The sequence below is a fragment of the Sesamum indicum genome, linkage group LG13, assembly GCF_026168435.1.
Source record: "Sesamum indicum cultivar Baizhima isolate 11 linkage group LG13, ASM2616843v1, whole genome shotgun sequence".
NCBI lineage: Eukaryota > Viridiplantae > Streptophyta > Magnoliopsida > Lamiales > Pedaliaceae > Sesamum > Sesamum indicum.
Window position 1 is genome coordinate 18,193,756 of NC_142669.1, and position 18,454 is coordinate 18,212,209.

The window sequence follows — 18,454 nt, forward strand, 5'->3', positions numbered from 1 at the left end:
ATATATGTTTTTTTTTTTAATTTTTGGCTCAAAGTCGCGGACTGAAACGCGACTCCACATTTTTTCTTCTTTTTTTTTATTTTTTTTTATATTATGTTGAAAACAATAAATTATAAAATATTATAAAATAAATTTAAAGTTATTATTTATAATTAATAATAACTTTAAATTTATAAATAAACATAACAAATAAATATAATTTATATAAAAAATTAAAAAAAAAAAGAAAAAATGTGGAGTCATGGACCGAGCTCCGAGCCAGAAATAAAATTTTTTTTTGGTAGAGTCACAATCACAAACCGCGACTTGCATTATTAAAATTATATTAATTATTTATAATATATTTTTATACTTTTTTTATAATAAAAAAATAATTAAGCCACAGGTTGGATATCTCAAAAATCATGTACAAAATTCTATTTGTTTTCCATTTTCATTTTAGGCAAATATTTTTGGGTAAATTAAAACAGACTTATCTGGTTTCCCATAATTAAAATTATCCTCTTATTATTTTAAAAAAAATTATGTATACTGCATGGTATTAACAATCATTTAACAAATATTATATCTCGAAATCAATTATGCTGTGGTCAAGTCAATCTGGCATGTATAAGAATTGTAATTGAATTAGTCCCAAGAAAATCTCAAAACAAAAATAAATAATTAAATACAAAAATGAATTATTTATATGGAATTGATGTGACTCATGCATGAGTTATCATGTGCTCCATTAACCGTAGACATACCAAATAAATATATATAATATGTGTTAAATAAGTGGATTGGAATGGAAATTTTAATTTGATTCATCCCAAAGTTAATATTTGTTTACTAAGTCCAAATTTCTTGATATTTATATCAAAGTTAATATATATTGAGAACCTTGAATTGGGCTTTGATCCGGTAATGGGAATGGCCAATCCGCCCAATCTATAAAAGCACTAAATGGGCCGGGCTAGAAACCCTATACACGTATTTCCATAGCCGCAGTACCCATTATATGAACGGCGCTAAAGCTAACTCCAAAAGCCTAATTTCGTAACAGAGGCTGAGCGTTTAAGATCACTACTTCGCATTTTTGCTGCCTCCTCTGCGATCCATCGAGGATGAAGGTTACTCTCGCTCTCGGACTCTCTCTCTCTCTCTCGCTCTCGGACACACGTACACTCTTGAATGCTGTCAGTTATTTTTGTCAATTGGAAATTGATTTGAAGTTTTTGGTTTTTGTGTAGTTCAACATTGCAAATCCGACCACTGGCTGCCAGAAGAAGCTCGAGATTGACGATGACCAGAAACTGTACGTTTCCCTCGTTCCTTGCTTTGGTTGTTGTTTTCATTGTTATTTATTGCTTTGATATTAGGCTATTTGGGGAATAATGTGCAAAGATTTTGGTTAATGTATATGACTATATGTGGTTATTTCTCATTGTTATATACTTTTGATAACGATAACATACGGTACAATGTGTTATCGTGGTGGAATGGTGAAATTATTTGAAGTTTGATTTGGTATTTGCTGATGGAATCGAATTGCAATTTGCAAACTATGAGTAGGTAAAAAGTGAGTGAGGTCAGCAGTATATTTTAATGTGAAATGTTTTACATTACAACCCCCTGCAGATAATTTTTAGCACCCTCTGTAATACTCCGTTGGTGCTTGCTCAAATGTAAGAGGTTTTCCGATCTTTTGTTATTTTTGCCATTTACAAGGGAACTGTGGTGTAAGGTTGGATAATAGGCAAAAATTGGAAATGCTTGCAGTTACATGGTTTCATGTTGTTTGGTTGGATAATAGGCAAAAAATAGAATTCTGCCTTTTATAAGGGGAATGTGATTGGTGATTGTGTTTTCTATTGTATAATATATGGTTTCATGTTCGTAAAATTACACTAGACTTCCTCTTTTTGCTGCACAAGTGCTTGTGCTCCTACGTTTGGGGTAGCATGAGTTTAGTGTTGCTCCCAGACACCAGGTCCTGGCAGCACAGGTTTGGGTCCTTTACTAAGTCACTGCCTGTTTGATTTCTCCTGATTTAGGATTAATAAACCATACTAACTATGCTTATACTACGAGAAATTGGTTTATATATGCTCCTGCTGCTTTTAATTGCATTAGTACCAGTAGCTTGCTATTCTTTAGGCAGCTGATTTAGTCTTTAGCCAGTAAATTGCTATAGGTTTCAACACTTTAGGTTCTAGTTCTACTGGTTTTTGTTTTCTTTCTGTAATTAGTTTTTCCATTTCTCCTTATTTTAGCATTTGTCAATCTATATACTAACAAAGCTTGTACAATACTAACTCTTCTAATGTAGTGAGAACTTGGCTTATCTTATATTTTTCTTTCAATTGCAGCCGTGTTTTCTGGGACAAGAGGATCTCTCAGGAGGTCAGCGGAGATGCATTGGGTGAGGTACGCCTCTTCTTTTAAAGGACTATTACTTTGTTAAGTGCTGCCAATGATTTAGCACTAGATATGTTATTATGTCTATTTTAACATGTTCCCATCTAATTGATATTTCAGGAGTTCAAAGGCTATGTTTTCAAGATTATGGGAGGTTGTGACAAGCAAGGTTTCCCCATGAAGCAGGGTGTGCTGACACCTGGTCGTGTGAGACTTCTGCTGCACAGAGGTGTGTAGAATTGTTTATCGATTATTACAATAGTTATTGATATTTAGTAACTGAGTAGAGCTGGATATTTTTTTGAACAGGGACCCCTTGCTTCCGTGGTTATGGTAGGAGAAATGGAGAGCGCCGAAGGAAGTCCGTTCGTGGATGCATTGTTAGCCCTGATCTCTCCGTTTTAAATTTGGTGATTGTTAAGAAGGGTGAGAATGATCTTCCTGGCCTAACTGATATCGAGAAGCCAAGGATGAGAGGTCCAAAGAGGGCTTCAAAGATCCGCAAGCTCTTCAACCTTTCCAAGGAAGATGATGTAAGGAAGTATGTCAACACATACCGCAGAACATTCACCACCAAATCTGGTGAGTCATTATTCTTGATTTGTTAGCAACAGTAACAATGATACGCAGACTGCTTATCCAAGATATCAATTTCCAACATTTTGATATTTACTTTAGTTGTGACCTATATCTATGTACGGCGACAGGCAAGAAAGTCAGCAAAGCTCCTAAGATCCAGAGGCTTGTGACTCCACTGACATTGCAAAGGAAGAGAGCAAGAATTGCTGAAAAGAAGAAGAGAATTGCCAAGGCCAAGTCAGAGGCTGCTGAGTACCAGAAGCTTCTTGCAACCCGCTTGAAGGAACAGAGGGAAAGGCGTAGTGAGAGCTTGGCCAAGAAGAGGTCCAGACTCTCTGCCGCCTCAAAACCGGTTGCTGCTTAAGTACACTTTTAGGCCTCAATCCTTTTTCTGGATTGTCTATTTCATTGCTGGGAACCATTTGAGTTGAGATAATTTTGACTGTTTTTAGTTAAGAATGTTCATTAAACTCTTCCTGACTTACTATTTTGTTTTCGATAAAAGATTTTGAGATGTTATTTGAGTTCTTCAACTTCATCACTCTGCGTAAGACATTTCCAGATCATTTTCTAGCCTTCTGCGTGAATGATTTGTTTTCAGCTTTCTGTAGATGAATATTGAACATAAGCTATAGTGCTTACCAACTGAAATCTTAAGGTATAAGATATTTTCATAGACCTTTTACATCATATTATTGACATAGATTGATTAAAACTTGTTCAATCACCTATCTACAAGCAGATGCCCATAAATTTTCTCCATATATTATCATAGTTTAATTTACCTATGTTTCCAATACTAACACCAATTGTCTATTCAACGTCCAGTCTCCAGCAGCACCTCTGGCCATCGGCTATTAACCACCCTGCAGTTCCTCCTGATCTCTCCTGGGAGCCCCGACTGCAAATCCCCCAACTTAACCATCCCTTCAACAAATGCTCTAAAGAACTTAGTCTGATTCTTGCTGAACATCATCACATACTCTCTAGTCTCAGGAGACGTAAACAACGTTTGATCAGAATTCAAGAATCCCCGCCCGTTCACCAAGTCTTTGTAGTACTGATTGTCGAATCTCTCCGGTGTTGCATCCAGGTCTCCTGTGACTTCTTCGTCCCCCCCAAGTGGGCAGAGCTTATTTAGCTTCTCCCTATATCTGGGCTCGATGGTGGGGTCCGGTCGGCCGGAGCCCGACTGGTTGTACAGCCTGAAGACTATAGAGAAGCACCTTGCTTTGCCTATGGAGTGGGAGCCTGAAAGTGCAACTAAGTCTTTGATAGTAAGATTGAATTTGCTGAAGAGGTTTGTGAGGTAAGTTGCATTGGCTCTTGGGCTTGGCATTATGTCATTTGAAGCTTCTTGGCTGGCTGACAGGCTATCTTTCCTTCCTAGTTTCACTTCCCAGTTTGGTCCTCCACTCTGGTTCAACGAAGCACATAATAAGATTGTGGAAAATAAACAAATAAAAAAAATAAAAAATAAAAAGAAAAAAGAAACATCCCTTCTTTCTTAGGCTACAAAGGTAGAGGAAATATACCAGCCCATGTATTCTTTTATGCCTTTGTGTAATATCTTCTGTTATACACTTCAAACAAATCTTTACAAATTAGGTTTGGCATAATTGAATTAATTATAGAGCAAGTTTGATATACTTATCATATAATTTATCATTTTTTTTAAACTTTAAATCAATTACACGATAACTATATTATACTTGCATATAACTGATACAGATCCGAAAACAATAGATTTGTGTTGGAATTTCCCACACGTCAAACAAGATGCTTGTGTCCATGAGGGTTGTGATGAAAACATTACGACAAAATCTACTTATAAATAACAATGTGACCATAGCCTTAACTGTAAAGCTGGATTGAATTTCAATTTTTTTTGCGTTTCTTGTTCCATTTTACATATACGTGCTATATGTATAAATATTATGTCATTATTTATTTAAGAAATTTTTTATACAGATAGTGTATATATGTAAAGTGGAATAAACGATGCATAAGGAATTACAATAAGAAATTGAATTGGAAAGCCTCAAGAAACCTATACAGTGTTTGGATTTATGTTTTGAAAATTTTATTTTGGTGTTTTGGAGATAAAGAGAGAACAATAGAGATAAATAAGTGTGTGTTAGTGATACATGGTATGTTTAGATTTGTGTTTTTAGGTAATTTAAAATATTTAAAATAAATGGTGTAGGTTTGATGTTCGAATGTGGGAGAAAAAAATTGCGGTTCATTGTCAAATCATCTCTTTTTTATATATAAATATGTATACATAAATATTGTATTTTTAACAGACAAAATAGTAGTGACCAAAAAAAAAAAAAAAAAAGAAGGGAAGAAAAAGGTGACAAAATAAAAAACAAACAAACACACACGGACGAAGGTGAGAAAATGAAGCTCACCAGAAGAACAGCATCTCTGGCAGCCATGATCACAACATCAGCACAAGAGACAACTCCCGGACAGGCCCTCTCCACTGCTTCCTTAGCCTCATCAATAACTTCATATGATCTCAACGAATCTACATTCGACAACGCTGATTTCTCTCCCACCATCGTCGCCGTGTCGTCCAGCAACAACGAACCATCACACCCCTGCCCCAAAACCCAAAAAAATATCAACAAAATCCCAACAAAAGAATCAACGCAAACTAGAATTACGTTTTTTTTTCTTTGTTCTTGATTTTACGTTGACTAAGCAATCATGGAACTGCAACCGCATGACGGACGCAGCGCTTCTGGTTTCTCTTGCCATGGCCCGCCGGAGGACATCCCGGACGATGGATTCGGCTTCCGGGCAAGTTTCAGAGTAGAATTCCGGACGGAGAGGCGGCGGTGCTGCGGCGGCGATGGTGGAGCTGAGGAGGAGGGAGAGGAGGAGTGTGGTGGGGGGCATTATTTTCAGCAGTGTTTTGTGGATGCGTCACTGAAATGGCACAGAAAAGGTGTTGAATTCTTATATGTGCTTTTTGAGTTCTTTTGTACGTAGTGGGAAAGTTGGGGTTATTTTGCAGTTTAGATTCTTTATTTTAAATTAATACTTCATTTCATTAATGAAATATTCTTTTTTGAAATACAAAATATAGTTTGTATTTAAATATTTCAACCAGAGAAATTTTGAGTCCAAAATATTTTAATGGGAATTTTTATTGTTATTTTTTATATAAATTTTGTTTAGTTAACAAGGGATATTTACATTTGCACCCCTAATATATGATCTATTTGCATTAACTATCCATCTTTTGCATAATTATAGAAATCACCCCAACAACCAAAAAGCAGGGATCGTCTGTATAATGATTTGAATATTCTTAAGGGATATATATCTATAATTTTTCGAAAATAACATGGTTTGTTTGTATAAATAATGTTAATGTTCTGGTGGGCGTATGTGTAATGTTCTAAAAGATAAGAATAATTTATGTAAATAAACTAAAAATTATGGGATATAGATGCAATTATCCCTAATTAATACTGGGTGGGGGCAAAAAGCACAAAGCTATGGATTTTCTTATCACTTTTGTATTATATATTAGTGTTACATTAATAAGTGATTGATACGTGTTCTTTTTTAAATTTAAAAATATATTTAAATTAAATTAAAATTTAACACGAATTCAAATACAGTAATACATAAATATAATATTTGTACGAAATACAAAAATGTGTGATAGAAGATCCTAGACCAATGGGAAGAATGTGAAACTAAAATTGAGAAAGAGGAGGTGGTTGTGGGAGGATAGGGTGCATGTTGGGGGTGATGATGAAATGCAAATGTGGATGATGGGGATTTTGTCATGTTATTCCCTGCTTTTTCAACCAACTTGCCCCACCTTTTTTCTTCTACTGTCATCCATTATTGAACTCTAACTCAGAGACTTTGGTCTTCAATTTATGCATTGAAAATTGACAACACCACCCATTGTGGTTAACTGACAAAGTATAAAGTTTTATAAAGTTGAGATGGTAAGTTGACATAAAAAAAAAATAGATGTCAAAATGTAAAAACAGTTATAATTTGAATAGCAAAATATAATTAACTCTATAAAATATTATTTAAATTGATTATAGATATATTGATTATTATAATCAATTCACATTAAAATTAAAAATAAAATAAAATTCATAAGGTATATGTGGAACGCAAACACGGTACCTACTAGTTTAGCTCACATATATCTTTTTAGGATCGTGAAAACTGTTCTAATATTACATTTAAGTTTAATGGCCGTGGATCTAATTTTTAGTAATTTCTTACTATTTTAATTTGACATGAAACAGTTGATAGGTAATATTTTATTATAACTTATACAAAATTATCTTGGTAAAAATCGATTTTAAATAAGCGTCCCAACAACATAAATTTTGTATCTTACAATTACTTCTTTTCATACTTTCTACGTACGTTCACAATTTGAAGGGGTCCAAAAACAAAAGAAAGATACAAAGCAGTTCTTAACAATCCTTCCTCTACTTTTTACTTTTATGGTACATTGCGATGAGTTTTCTTTCAAATTTGGTATAATTATGAATATTTCATCATTATTTAAAAAAGTATAAATACTCATATTTTTCTTTAGAAAAGATTATTTAATTTTTTGAATGGAGGTTTAGAATTGTAAATTTTACCCTTATTATATTTTAAAAAAAAATAAAAAAAAATTGAATGGACGAAATTAAAAATTTTAAAAAGTTATAAAAAAACTATCCACCCAAAATTTTCTAAAAAATAAGTAAAATTATAATTTATAGTTTACAAGGGTATTTTGGTTATTTTCATAAAAAATGAATGAAAACCGAACGTAAAACTAAAGAAATAGGCTAATTATTGATAGATATTAAAATTAAAAGATATTGATAATTTTTTTAAAAAATAAAAAGTAATTTATAATTATAATAAATTTCAAAAGAGGTTATCGTAATTTTTGTTTGATTTAATTTATTTATTTTGTAAATGCATTCCCCCAATTGAGTATGAAAGCTGCGTTTCCCTACTTTTTCAGCTTGAAAGGCGTTTTGTACTTTGCCTTCACTTTCTTCAGTTCCAGAGATATTTCAGTGGCTAAAAAGGGTACAATTTCCGTTTCTCTTATGTGGTCCACATTTCTCATTTGCGCCCTGCGTTCCACACGATAACAATTTTTATTTTATATTATCAAAAATATTATTTTTTTGAGAAAACCTCAAATAAAAAAAAAATATTCTCTTATTCAAATTAAATCGGAAAATAAATTTAAAAGATATTATAAATGTCAACTTGAATTTGAAATGAGATATATTTTTTATATTTATATAAAAATCTGAACCCATTAGAATTATTTGAAATTAATTTGGTATCGACTGTTATCATTATTTTAATGAGTCGTATTTATTAATTTTAATTTATATTATCATAAAAATTATTTTTTATATTTTCTAATAAACGTATTAAAATAAAAATCTCTTTATCCAATTTACATTAAAAAAAATAAATTAAAACAGTACTACAGATTATGTCAACATGAATTCAGGTGGGGTATACATTTTCTTCGAGATTTTAAAGTTATTCACTAAAAACCGAACTTGGCAAAATAATTTTAAATATATAATTTAAAATATTAAGAATAAAATTTACCCGATAAGTAAATAAGTCAAAAAATCTTTAAAGATAAATAAACTGGACAAAGACATTTATATATACGTAGCACAAATATAGCATAAATTATTGTCAATTATATTAAATTATAAATACCAACTTAATCATATTTATATGATTATCAATTCACTCACAAAAATTATTAATTTAAATGAATCCGACGTCTAATTGAGTCAATAACATTTGAATAGATTAATATAAATTTTATGATTTAAAGAATATATAAATTTATTAATTTAAAAATCTTATTTTATTTATCATTGATATTAGATACTATAATTTTTGCGATAGGACCTCTCAAACAAAATCAATAATAATTACGTACGCATAAAAAAATCATGACAAAATAGTCATAAATATAATAAAATAAAAAATTACTCAAAGGATAGAAAGAAAAAAATTATACTTTTTTTTAATTAAAAAAGAACTTCACGAGAAAATATATAAGAATATTATAGGGTATCTATTAATTAATATTAGGACAAAACCTAGTTTTGAAAGGTGTGAAAGATTTTTTATTTAAAATTACTTAAAACTCATAAAAATAATTGATCTAAAATTTGAAAGACTATTTTTTGCAGATTAAGTGGATAATTTTCTTTATAATTTTTTAGTCTTTTCCATCCACCTTCCCTGATTTTTTTTATAATTTTTATTTAAAAAAAATAACAAGGGCAAAATTGATAATTTCAGGCCCTCCATTCGAGAATTATATAATTTCATCAACCATCAAGAGTATTAATAATATTTAAAATAATAAAAAAAAAATTATAATTATGCTAAATATCAAGGGAGCTTGTTGTAATTTACACTAAAATAAAATTGTGGAATTAATATTGGTGATGGCAAGTGGAGCGGGCGCCTCAATCCATACGGGTTTGGAAAAGACCTTGGATCTTCACATTATATATATTTTTTCCTTTTAACCATCCTCTGCTTCATATTTTTCTCTTACTTTACTTTTTCATATTTATTATAATTTATTTTTTTAACAATATTTTTTCTTATCATCTCACATTAAAATTTTTTTATATGTACGTGGGAACTGCGTGCACAAAAAATTAGCTCTTAAAAAAAAAAAAGATGGTTTTCTATTTTAGATTATTAGGACGTGAAAAACCCGTTTCTCTATAGCAATGGTGCGTTTTCTATTTTTGAAGTGAAAGAGATGAAATATAGTTATTTTTTTTTTAAAAATCATTTTATTTAGGGTAAATTACAACGAATTCTCTTTAAATTTGACATAATTATAAATACCCTCTTGTTGTTTGAAAATTCCCAATACTCCACTTATTTTAATGACCGTCTAATATTTAGCTCAATCCTTAGTCTTCTTTAGATTTTCATTCATTTTTTACAGTGAGCTGACTAAAAATGCCCTTGTGGACTATGAATTATAATTTTATTTATTTATTTTTAAAATTTTTTGAATATTTTATGAACTAAGTGGAACGTTTTTTTTTTAAATAATTTTTCAAATTTTTCCATCTATTTTTTTTTAAAAAATAAAAAAATTCAATAAGGACAAAGTTGATAGTTCCACACCATCCATCTAAGAATTACATAATTTCATCAAGTATCAGAAATATATTATATATTTTTAAAAAACGAAAAGTATTTGTATTTATGTCAAACCTAACGGATGACATTGTAATTTACCCTTTTATTTATTGTCAAAGTAATGAGATTACTTGTACGCATAAAAGTATATATTTATGGGTAATGTAGCAACCTTTCACCAAAAATAAAAAGTTTTCCAAAAACTTGATGTTGGATGTGTTTTCATATTAACTTTACCAACAAAATTGTGGAAACTTGCAATTGATTTAATGCTTATTTTTCTTATATACTCACCAAATGACATAGAGCATATTTGGAGTATTTTGTACTTCTTAACAAATAAATACCTTACTTATGCACATTCAAATGTGGAGTGCAAACTACTTATTAACATAAATATGTGTGTCTTTTCAAATATTTTTGCATTGATTATCAAGGGCCAATAATAATAATTAGTAAAAGTGACACATTTTATGTACGTGTATAATTTTTAAACATGAATCAAAATGAAATATTTATTATAAATTATATTATTAGTTTTTGTAGTTTAGAAAAGAGAACTTAAGTATACCAATTAAGGTAATAAATTAATATAAATATTTTGATTTATAAAAAAATTGGCAAATAAAGATAATAAATAATGTAGGAAAATTAAATAAATTGCATGAAAGAATATAACCACCAAAAGGTTTTTATGAAAAACCATGATAAATGAAGAAGTTAAAAATTAATCAATTAATTAATCTAACATTTTTAAAATAAATGACATATCAAAATTAAGTGAGATACCAAAAAAGTTATCTCACTTTATATATAGTATAAATAATAATAAGTAACTAATTAGGTCAGATTGGGCCAGATATCCAACTCCAATAAGTTAAAGGTAAATATGAAGGAATTTTTAGCTGAATTTTCAAAATTCAAGAGGTTTTATGCATTTAATCCCGTTAGAACCTTAACAAGGATAAAATAAAGAGGGACAAGAGACAGATTAATATAAATAAACAAAGAGATTACAAAGAGAAAACATAGATGATGAAATTAATGAATTTTAGTTTCTTCTGTTTCTTCGAATCGAAACCACAACACAAATCTTCACCTTTTAACCCAGAAAACTGCAAGAATCGATTTACAACTGAATACACCACTTGTTCAAAGAATTACCACCAGCATCCTAGTACACTAGATCCATAAATTCAAATCTATGTTGAAAGAAATCAAGATGATCTACAGCACATCCTGTTCTTTTCTGGGATTACTTGGGCTGGGCCAGGTACCAGGATTTTCTTACCAGCTAAAGAAGCAGGGTTGCCGTTTGCTTGATCTTCTCCCGCCGCAAGATTTTTCCTGTTCACGATGTTAAAGATCTCTGTCAAGACCGTCAAGAATGCCTCCTCGACGTTTGTTGCTTCCAACGCCGAAGTCTCTAAGAAGAACAACCCTTCCTTTTGAGCAAATTCCTTGGCATCCTCGGTGGGCACAGCTCGCTGGTCTCCAAGATCAGTTTTGTTTCCGATGAGAATTATTACAATGTTTTTGTCCGCATGAGCACGCAACTCGTCTAACCAACGGGGTATGTGGTCAAAGGTCGTACGTTTTGTTATGTCATAAACCAACATTGCCCCCACGGCGCCTCTGTAATATGCACTAGTGACAGCTCTATATCTGTTTTTTGAGAATAGTGATTTACAATAAGTCAAAAAAACCCAGAAAGTAAGGAACAAATACATACAGAACATGTGGTATAGCCTCATGATCCAAGCCAAATTTAGAAAAACCTACAGATCGAAATATTTACCAACTTATATTAACTCCTATCTGAAAAATAAATTATGGGAAACTAAGAAAGTAACACAAGCTATGAATTCAATTTACAACAAGAAAGAAGCCCAACTATTTCATGGCGTGATTTATCCGGTCATTCATGTTGTCATCGCCCATTCAACAATAAACATCCTTATCCATTGAGTAATATTCAAGTTTTTGTTACATAAATTACAATATATTTCATTAGAACATCGAAACATTCAAGGAAAATAGAATTCAAGTTATGGAAAACATGACATTGTTGGTGTATGAGTCAAAAATCCATGACCATGATACCAAAAAAAAAAAAATCCTACAGATTTTACTTTATTAAGCATGATAAAGAAAAATGACCAAGAGAGACCCTGTTTGAGAAAATTGCTTCAGAATAATGTCTATTCGATGAAATTTAAGGGAGGCCACAAAAACTGTGGTGCGATGACAACAGCATATATATGCCAGAGACAGTGAAAAGGAAATGAAATTAGTGCTCACTGTACTTGGAAATTGAGAAAATTTACTCCCTTGTGCCAATATATTGCTAATCCCACTTTGGTAAATCTCCATTAAATTCCAATTGAGCTAACTATCATAGAGAAACAATAGTACCAAGAAATATTCAAGTAGGCTTGGTGTTATCACTTCATAAAATTAGTTGAATGGACCGTATTTGATTTGGTATCAACAATAATCTGTTCACCACAAAACTTGAGAATCAAGTCTGAGTTCCGCATCTGGCAAACTAAATTTTTGCTTCATCACCCGAAATTTATGCCATAAATCTAGTTTTAACTATAATCACAAGAATGATAAACAAACCAAACAAGTAAAACATAAAACTCCTCATGACAGTTAATCAAACAGCTCGACCGACCCTTGATCTGATAGGGGCGTAAACTCAGCCAAATGAAGCACTATCCAAGATTGAGTTGAATATTGATCAAGCTTAAAATGGATTTTGAATTTAGTTTCCTTACTACTGAGTTGAACTTTAATCAAGACTAACACGAATCAAACTTCTATTCTTTAACCAAACAAGCTTTTTCAAGCTCTTCCGAGTCTTCTCATTGCTTAATCTATACGATACTATATGTTAAGGCTCGACGTGTTAGAGTAGCTTCTTTAGTAGACAAAATGTACATTGCCTAAAATACCTTTACTTACTTTTTAACAAATAACTACCTACTTTAATTGAATCGTTCCATCAACAGTTTTCTATTTTTGCACAATAAAGTTCATTTTTTTTAATCAATGTCGATCAATTATTCATTTTTTTTAATTCAATTAAATATATATAATAAAAATTCAAGTTACGGACATCTACGGAGTGTGCTCCAACTTGTAGTGAACAATAAAACTCAAATGACATACGATACATCGCATCAAATCGAGTATCAATGGAATAATTGTATCGTTCATTTCCAGCCCTTCAAGAACATTCCCAATCAACTAAAACACACAGAGGTAAGACTAGTATAACATCAGCAAAGCAAATGAATCCAACCAAGATCAGCCATAGAAAACGTTTCAATTCACAACAGACAAAGAACTCAGAATAAACAACAACTCAATGCGCAGAAGTAAATCGTCACATATACAAACATTCATCAATAAATACAAAATACGCACCTCTCTTGCCCAGCAGTGTCCCAGATCTGAGCTTTAACCGACTTGTGCTGAATAACGAGAGTGCGGGTCTGGAACTCGACGCCAATCGTGGCTTTGGAGTCCAAGCTGAACTCGTTGCGGGCGAAGCGGGAGAGTATTTGGGATTTACCGACGGCGGAGTCCCCGATCAGAACCACCTTGAAAACGTAGTCTATTTTCTGGCTCGCGTCACCATAACCACCGCTTGCCATTTCAATCCACACCCACAAAACAACCAAAATCACACTTTCTTGCTATTGATTCCTATGAGGGATTCTGTGTTTGAATGAGGAAGAATTGGGACAAGGACGCGTAAGAGACGGCAACAGAGGACTCTGAGCAGATCTTTGTAAGACTCCAAATCAGCTCCTATTTATTCTTACCAAAAATATTTAAATTATATTTCCACTTTGGAAAATTTTAACTAAGTTTGACTTTGGACTTTGGGAAGGCAATTGGGCCGAGACAAGTGGGTTTTAGCGGGTTTTTGGGGCGGGTTTAGATTTAGGTTTAGGTTCGAGACGAGTTATGGGTTCTGTATTGATTCGTCCCGAATCCGACCCGATTTATTTATTCTTTAATATTTTATTATTATTTATTTATTCATATGTAATATATTATAATTAAAATTATAATATTATATATAAGTTTTCAAAGAATTTTGTATAATCCAATTTATATTAGAAATATAAATAATAAAAAGTAGTTAAATGCATTATTTGTATTAACTTATTTGAAATAAAATAAATTATGTTAAATCCTAATATTTATCATGATATTTAGTATTTTGGTATTATATAATTCATTTAATAATATATATTGTTTATTTATTTATTTTGAAGATGTTGGTATGTTGTTTTCTTATTTGGTGTTGTTGGTGATTTAGAAATATTATAAGATATTGAATGTTGTAATAATATGTTAATTTATTTAGAAATATCAATATATTTAAAAAAAATCAAAATAATTAGTTGAATTAATTATGGCAAAATCTGGGCCACTGGCATTAAAGAAATGGGCCTAGTATAGTATTGTTTCGTTTCTCAATAGAGAAAAAGGCCCACGAGATCACTTGGGCTGGGCTGCTTGAACTTGAGAATAAATGTGGCCCATTGAATTTTCAAATATTAATTTTTAATTTTATATTATTTCGAATTCTAAAAGCTTGTTTATTTAGTCTAATCTCATTGAAAATGCACTTTTTTTAGTAACAATTTGCACAATAGTCTCCTGAAAACAACGTTCCTATCTTTGATTAATAAAAGAGGACGTGACATGACATAACATATTATTATGAACATGCCAATATTTACAGAATACCTATATAACAAATTAAATCTAAACACATTTCCATAGCATGCCTATAAATCTAGGTTCGAAAGCATACAATCTAAAAATATTTTCATTTTCTGTTCAAAATTCAATAAAATATTTCCATCCACAAAAAATACTAGAAATTGAAAATAAAAATTGAAATAAAATTCCTCCATAAATTCATAATTATTTATATATATATATGTGTGTGTGTGTGTATGATTTTATTTTTAGCACTATGAGAAATTTTGAGAATTAATGAGTTGGATGTTTTTATGTCGAAATTAAAATATTGAGATGGCTACTTGATCTATTTTTCTGAAAAAATAGCACCATCGTTATGTGTGTCGGCTAAAATCTTTATTATTAACCTATTATCATAAAGAATTAAGGCCTAATCATATGAAAAATAGTACAAAGGTCAGAACGTACATTTTGCTCCACTACACATCTTAGCAAGGATTCAAATCTACATATTGTGTGTTAACAATGTTCGACCTTAACCACTGCATTATCTGATTTTCTGATGCAACTAGCTTTATTTTTGGGTAATTTTGCTTGATTTTTTTGGGTGCAAGTGTATATATCTACACAAACATGTGTGTAAGCATTTAGGAGGTAAAAGTGCCCAAAGAATTTCAGATGATATTTTTTATAGTTATAAAGACAATATTAACGATTCTACTAGCGTTGAACATTTTGCGTACATTTTAGATATTATTGAAGTGTTTACAATAATATGTATACTTTGAGGATGGTAAATAAATGTTGATCAATGATTCCTTGTCCGAGTGGTGAGGTTTGATATATCACAACTAAGAGGTCGTAAGTTCAAGACTACAGATGTAGTTATTTGGACCACTAATAGTGGGTATGCTGTTTATTTAATTGTGTTAAGAAAATAAAAGAATAAGAAAGAAGCAAAAATAATTGGGATAATAACATTTATACACCCTAATTGTTAGTTTATTTACACAAACCACTTTTGTCTTTTGCATAATTACAGAAACTACCCATGACATCAAAAAAATAAGGGTAGTTTGTGAAATGATGCTAATATTTTTAAGGAGTGTGTTTGTAATTTTTCAGAAAAGTATGGGGTGGTTTTTGTGTGTGGTATTGACATTTGGTTGGTGTATGTGTAATTATCTAAAGATATGGGTGGTTTATGCAAACAAACCATAGATCAACGGGTGTAAATATAATTATCCCAAAAGAATTTATACTTGAAATGTGAACAACATATACTTTCCTTAAAGTGATAACTGACCCCACTATAACGTGCTAATATGACAATTCACTTCTAGAATAGCAATTTCGAGGACTTATATCAAAATCATATATGACACATATGAATGTGAATACATAATCCAGGGACGAAATCTATCATTTTGATACTTAGTATTGATAGACATTTCGAATTTTTTTCGAAGTCATTGCAATATTTAAATTACATAACGATTCATAACCATTGCAATGTTTCACATTATACAGAAAGTTGTTTTTCAGAAGAAAAGTTACATAAATATTTCTTTAATTTCGTCAGGAAATCCAAAATTAAATTTCTACAAATTAATTTAGAGAATAAATAAATAAAATTATTTATTTCATTTCAAGTGGCAGGTTTTAAGATAGTATATAATTATGTATATTTAGTTTCATTCCCTCGATTTTTTTTTTTTAAATTTAAGAAGATATATCATATTATTAATTTTAAATTTATTTACTCTTCCAATGTTAAAGGTATTTTATTTACAGTTTATTTCCATCACATCCATGTATTTTTTAAAAAACAAAATTAAATGAATGCCGAAAGTGACTGGAAATTCGGGGGCAATTGAATTTGGACAACATGATTTCATAATTGCAAGTCAAATAATTTTTTAGAACTAGACTGCCCTTATAATGGTGAAAATACACCTCATCACATGCATTAACGCATCAAGACGCATAAAGATTTATTTGACCTGCAATAAATCAGTAATAAGTCAATAGAGGGTTAATATATATTTTTATTTTATTTTTTTATTAATATCAGCAAGTTCGATTACTTTTAACTAAGGAGCAAACTTCAAGGGTGCTAGATATAATTTTTTTAAATCACAAAAAATCTATCTGTAATTATACCAAACCTCAAAAGATGGAAGTGTAATTATGGCTATACTCTAATAAGGTAGATGATCATTAATTGTAATAATTGTGAGTAACATTTTAGTAGAAGGTGCTTATTAGTTGTCAATGATTGAAACCAATTACATAATTACAATCGAATTGCTAAAAACAAAACAAAAAACAAAAAACTATCAAACTTTAGAAAAACATTTTTAAGTCAGAAATAGAGTACTTAGATAAATTTTCTTCTTCTTTTATTTTTCTATTTTTTTTCTCTTGTAAATAAATCTAACATAATCTTATACTATTTTACTGTCTTTACAAACTTATTTTTTTAACAAATTTGGATTAAAATATTTTTTTTTTCAATAGAAATTTCGTAAAAAGTCATTTTTTACGAACGCCCCAATTTATTATTTATTTTAATTTTTCATCCCTTTTTTTTAAACTCTAAATTCCAACATTCTTCTTTAGAAAAGATAACGGGTAAATTACAAATTCTTAAATTAGGTCTAATTACACAATTATTCTATATTTAGAAAAAAATATAAATACACCCTCTAAAATTGTAATTATAGTTTACTCTATCACATTCTCAGGAGCAAAATCCTGCTCAAACACCCTCTCATAAATATTACATCAGCACCCCCTCAGTAGGTACACTTGTAATTTTACAACAAATAAAAAATATACGTGTAATTAAACATAAAATTTCGAGAATTTTTTTATATATAATCGATAATTTCTTAACCTAGTGGGTAAGGCTATAGCTAAGGTTTTATGAATAAGTTCCGAAATCATAGATTTGAGAACCACTGCGTAAACGAATATTTTGTCTAACTTTATGTGAGATGTCTTAGCCCAGTGGTTTAGGCTACGATTGAGATCATGGGTTTAAGTTCCACGAAACGTATGAATATTGTCTCACTATATGTGAATTATTATATTTTGTTACTGTTTTTAATCATATTGATGTATTGATTCAATCAATATATTTATAAAACAAAAAAGTAACTTAACTATCACCAACACTTTGATATTGAATTGTCAACTATAAATGAGAATCACATTTTTGAAAAATGGCGTGTCATAATTCATGCCACTAGATTTTATTTTTAAAATTATTTATTATTTCTGTACATTTTTATAGAATTAATTCCATGATGTACGAACACAACTTTCTCAATCAATTCCCATTTTTCATGTGTGTGTTAAACGTTGGTATGTAGCAGCTTTGAATGCTGTTGTCTGTGTCTCGCAATTAAGGGTTGGTTTGATTTAAATAAAAGAAAAAAAAAATAAAAGGACAATGGGAAGTGAAAAAGAGTCGGAGAGAAAAAGAATAATAGTTTTTTTTTTAAATTATTTGGTATGATTGAAAATAGAGTAA

The 18,454-nt window shown here is 30.5% G+C and overlaps 3 protein-coding genes across 3 annotated transcripts; 1 reads left to right on the forward strand and 2 right to left on the reverse strand.

Moving 5' to 3' along the window:
- Nucleotides 1-982: 982 nt before the first annotated feature.
- LOC105176438 (small ribosomal subunit protein eS6) lies at nt 983-3,552 on the forward strand. Its single transcript, XM_011099236.3, has 6 exons — nt 983-1,112; nt 1,233-1,297; nt 2,352-2,409; nt 2,521-2,629; nt 2,710-2,982; nt 3,108-3,552. The coding sequence occupies exons 1-6, from the start codon at nt 1,107-1,109 to the stop codon at nt 3,341-3,343; spliced, it is 747 nt and encodes a 248-aa protein (XP_011097538.1). The 5' UTR covers nt 983-1,106; the 3' UTR covers nt 3,344-3,552.
- Nucleotides 3,553-3,597: 45 nt separating this feature from the next.
- On the reverse strand, nt 3,598-5,969 carry LOC105176439 (Peroxidase superfamily protein). The gene is made up of 3 exons (XM_011099237.3): nt 5,680-5,969; nt 5,394-5,585; nt 3,598-4,396 (listed from the first exon to the last, which is right to left on the reverse strand). Exons 1-3 carry the CDS (start codon nt 5,884-5,886, stop codon nt 3,797-3,799), a joined length of 999 nt encoding a protein of 332 aa, XP_011097539.1. The 5' UTR covers nt 5,887-5,969; the 3' UTR covers nt 3,598-3,796.
- A 5,229-nt stretch (nt 5,970-11,198) lies between these two features.
- On the reverse strand, nt 11,199-13,998 carry LOC105176440 (ras-related protein Rab11D). The gene is made up of 2 exons (XM_011099238.3): nt 13,621-13,998; nt 11,199-11,850 (listed from the first exon to the last, which is right to left on the reverse strand). Exons 1-2 carry the CDS (start codon nt 13,848-13,850, stop codon nt 11,403-11,405), a joined length of 678 nt encoding a protein of 225 aa, XP_011097540.1. The 5' UTR covers nt 13,851-13,998; the 3' UTR covers nt 11,199-11,402.
- Between the last annotated feature and the right edge of the window lie 4,456 nt (nt 13,999-18,454).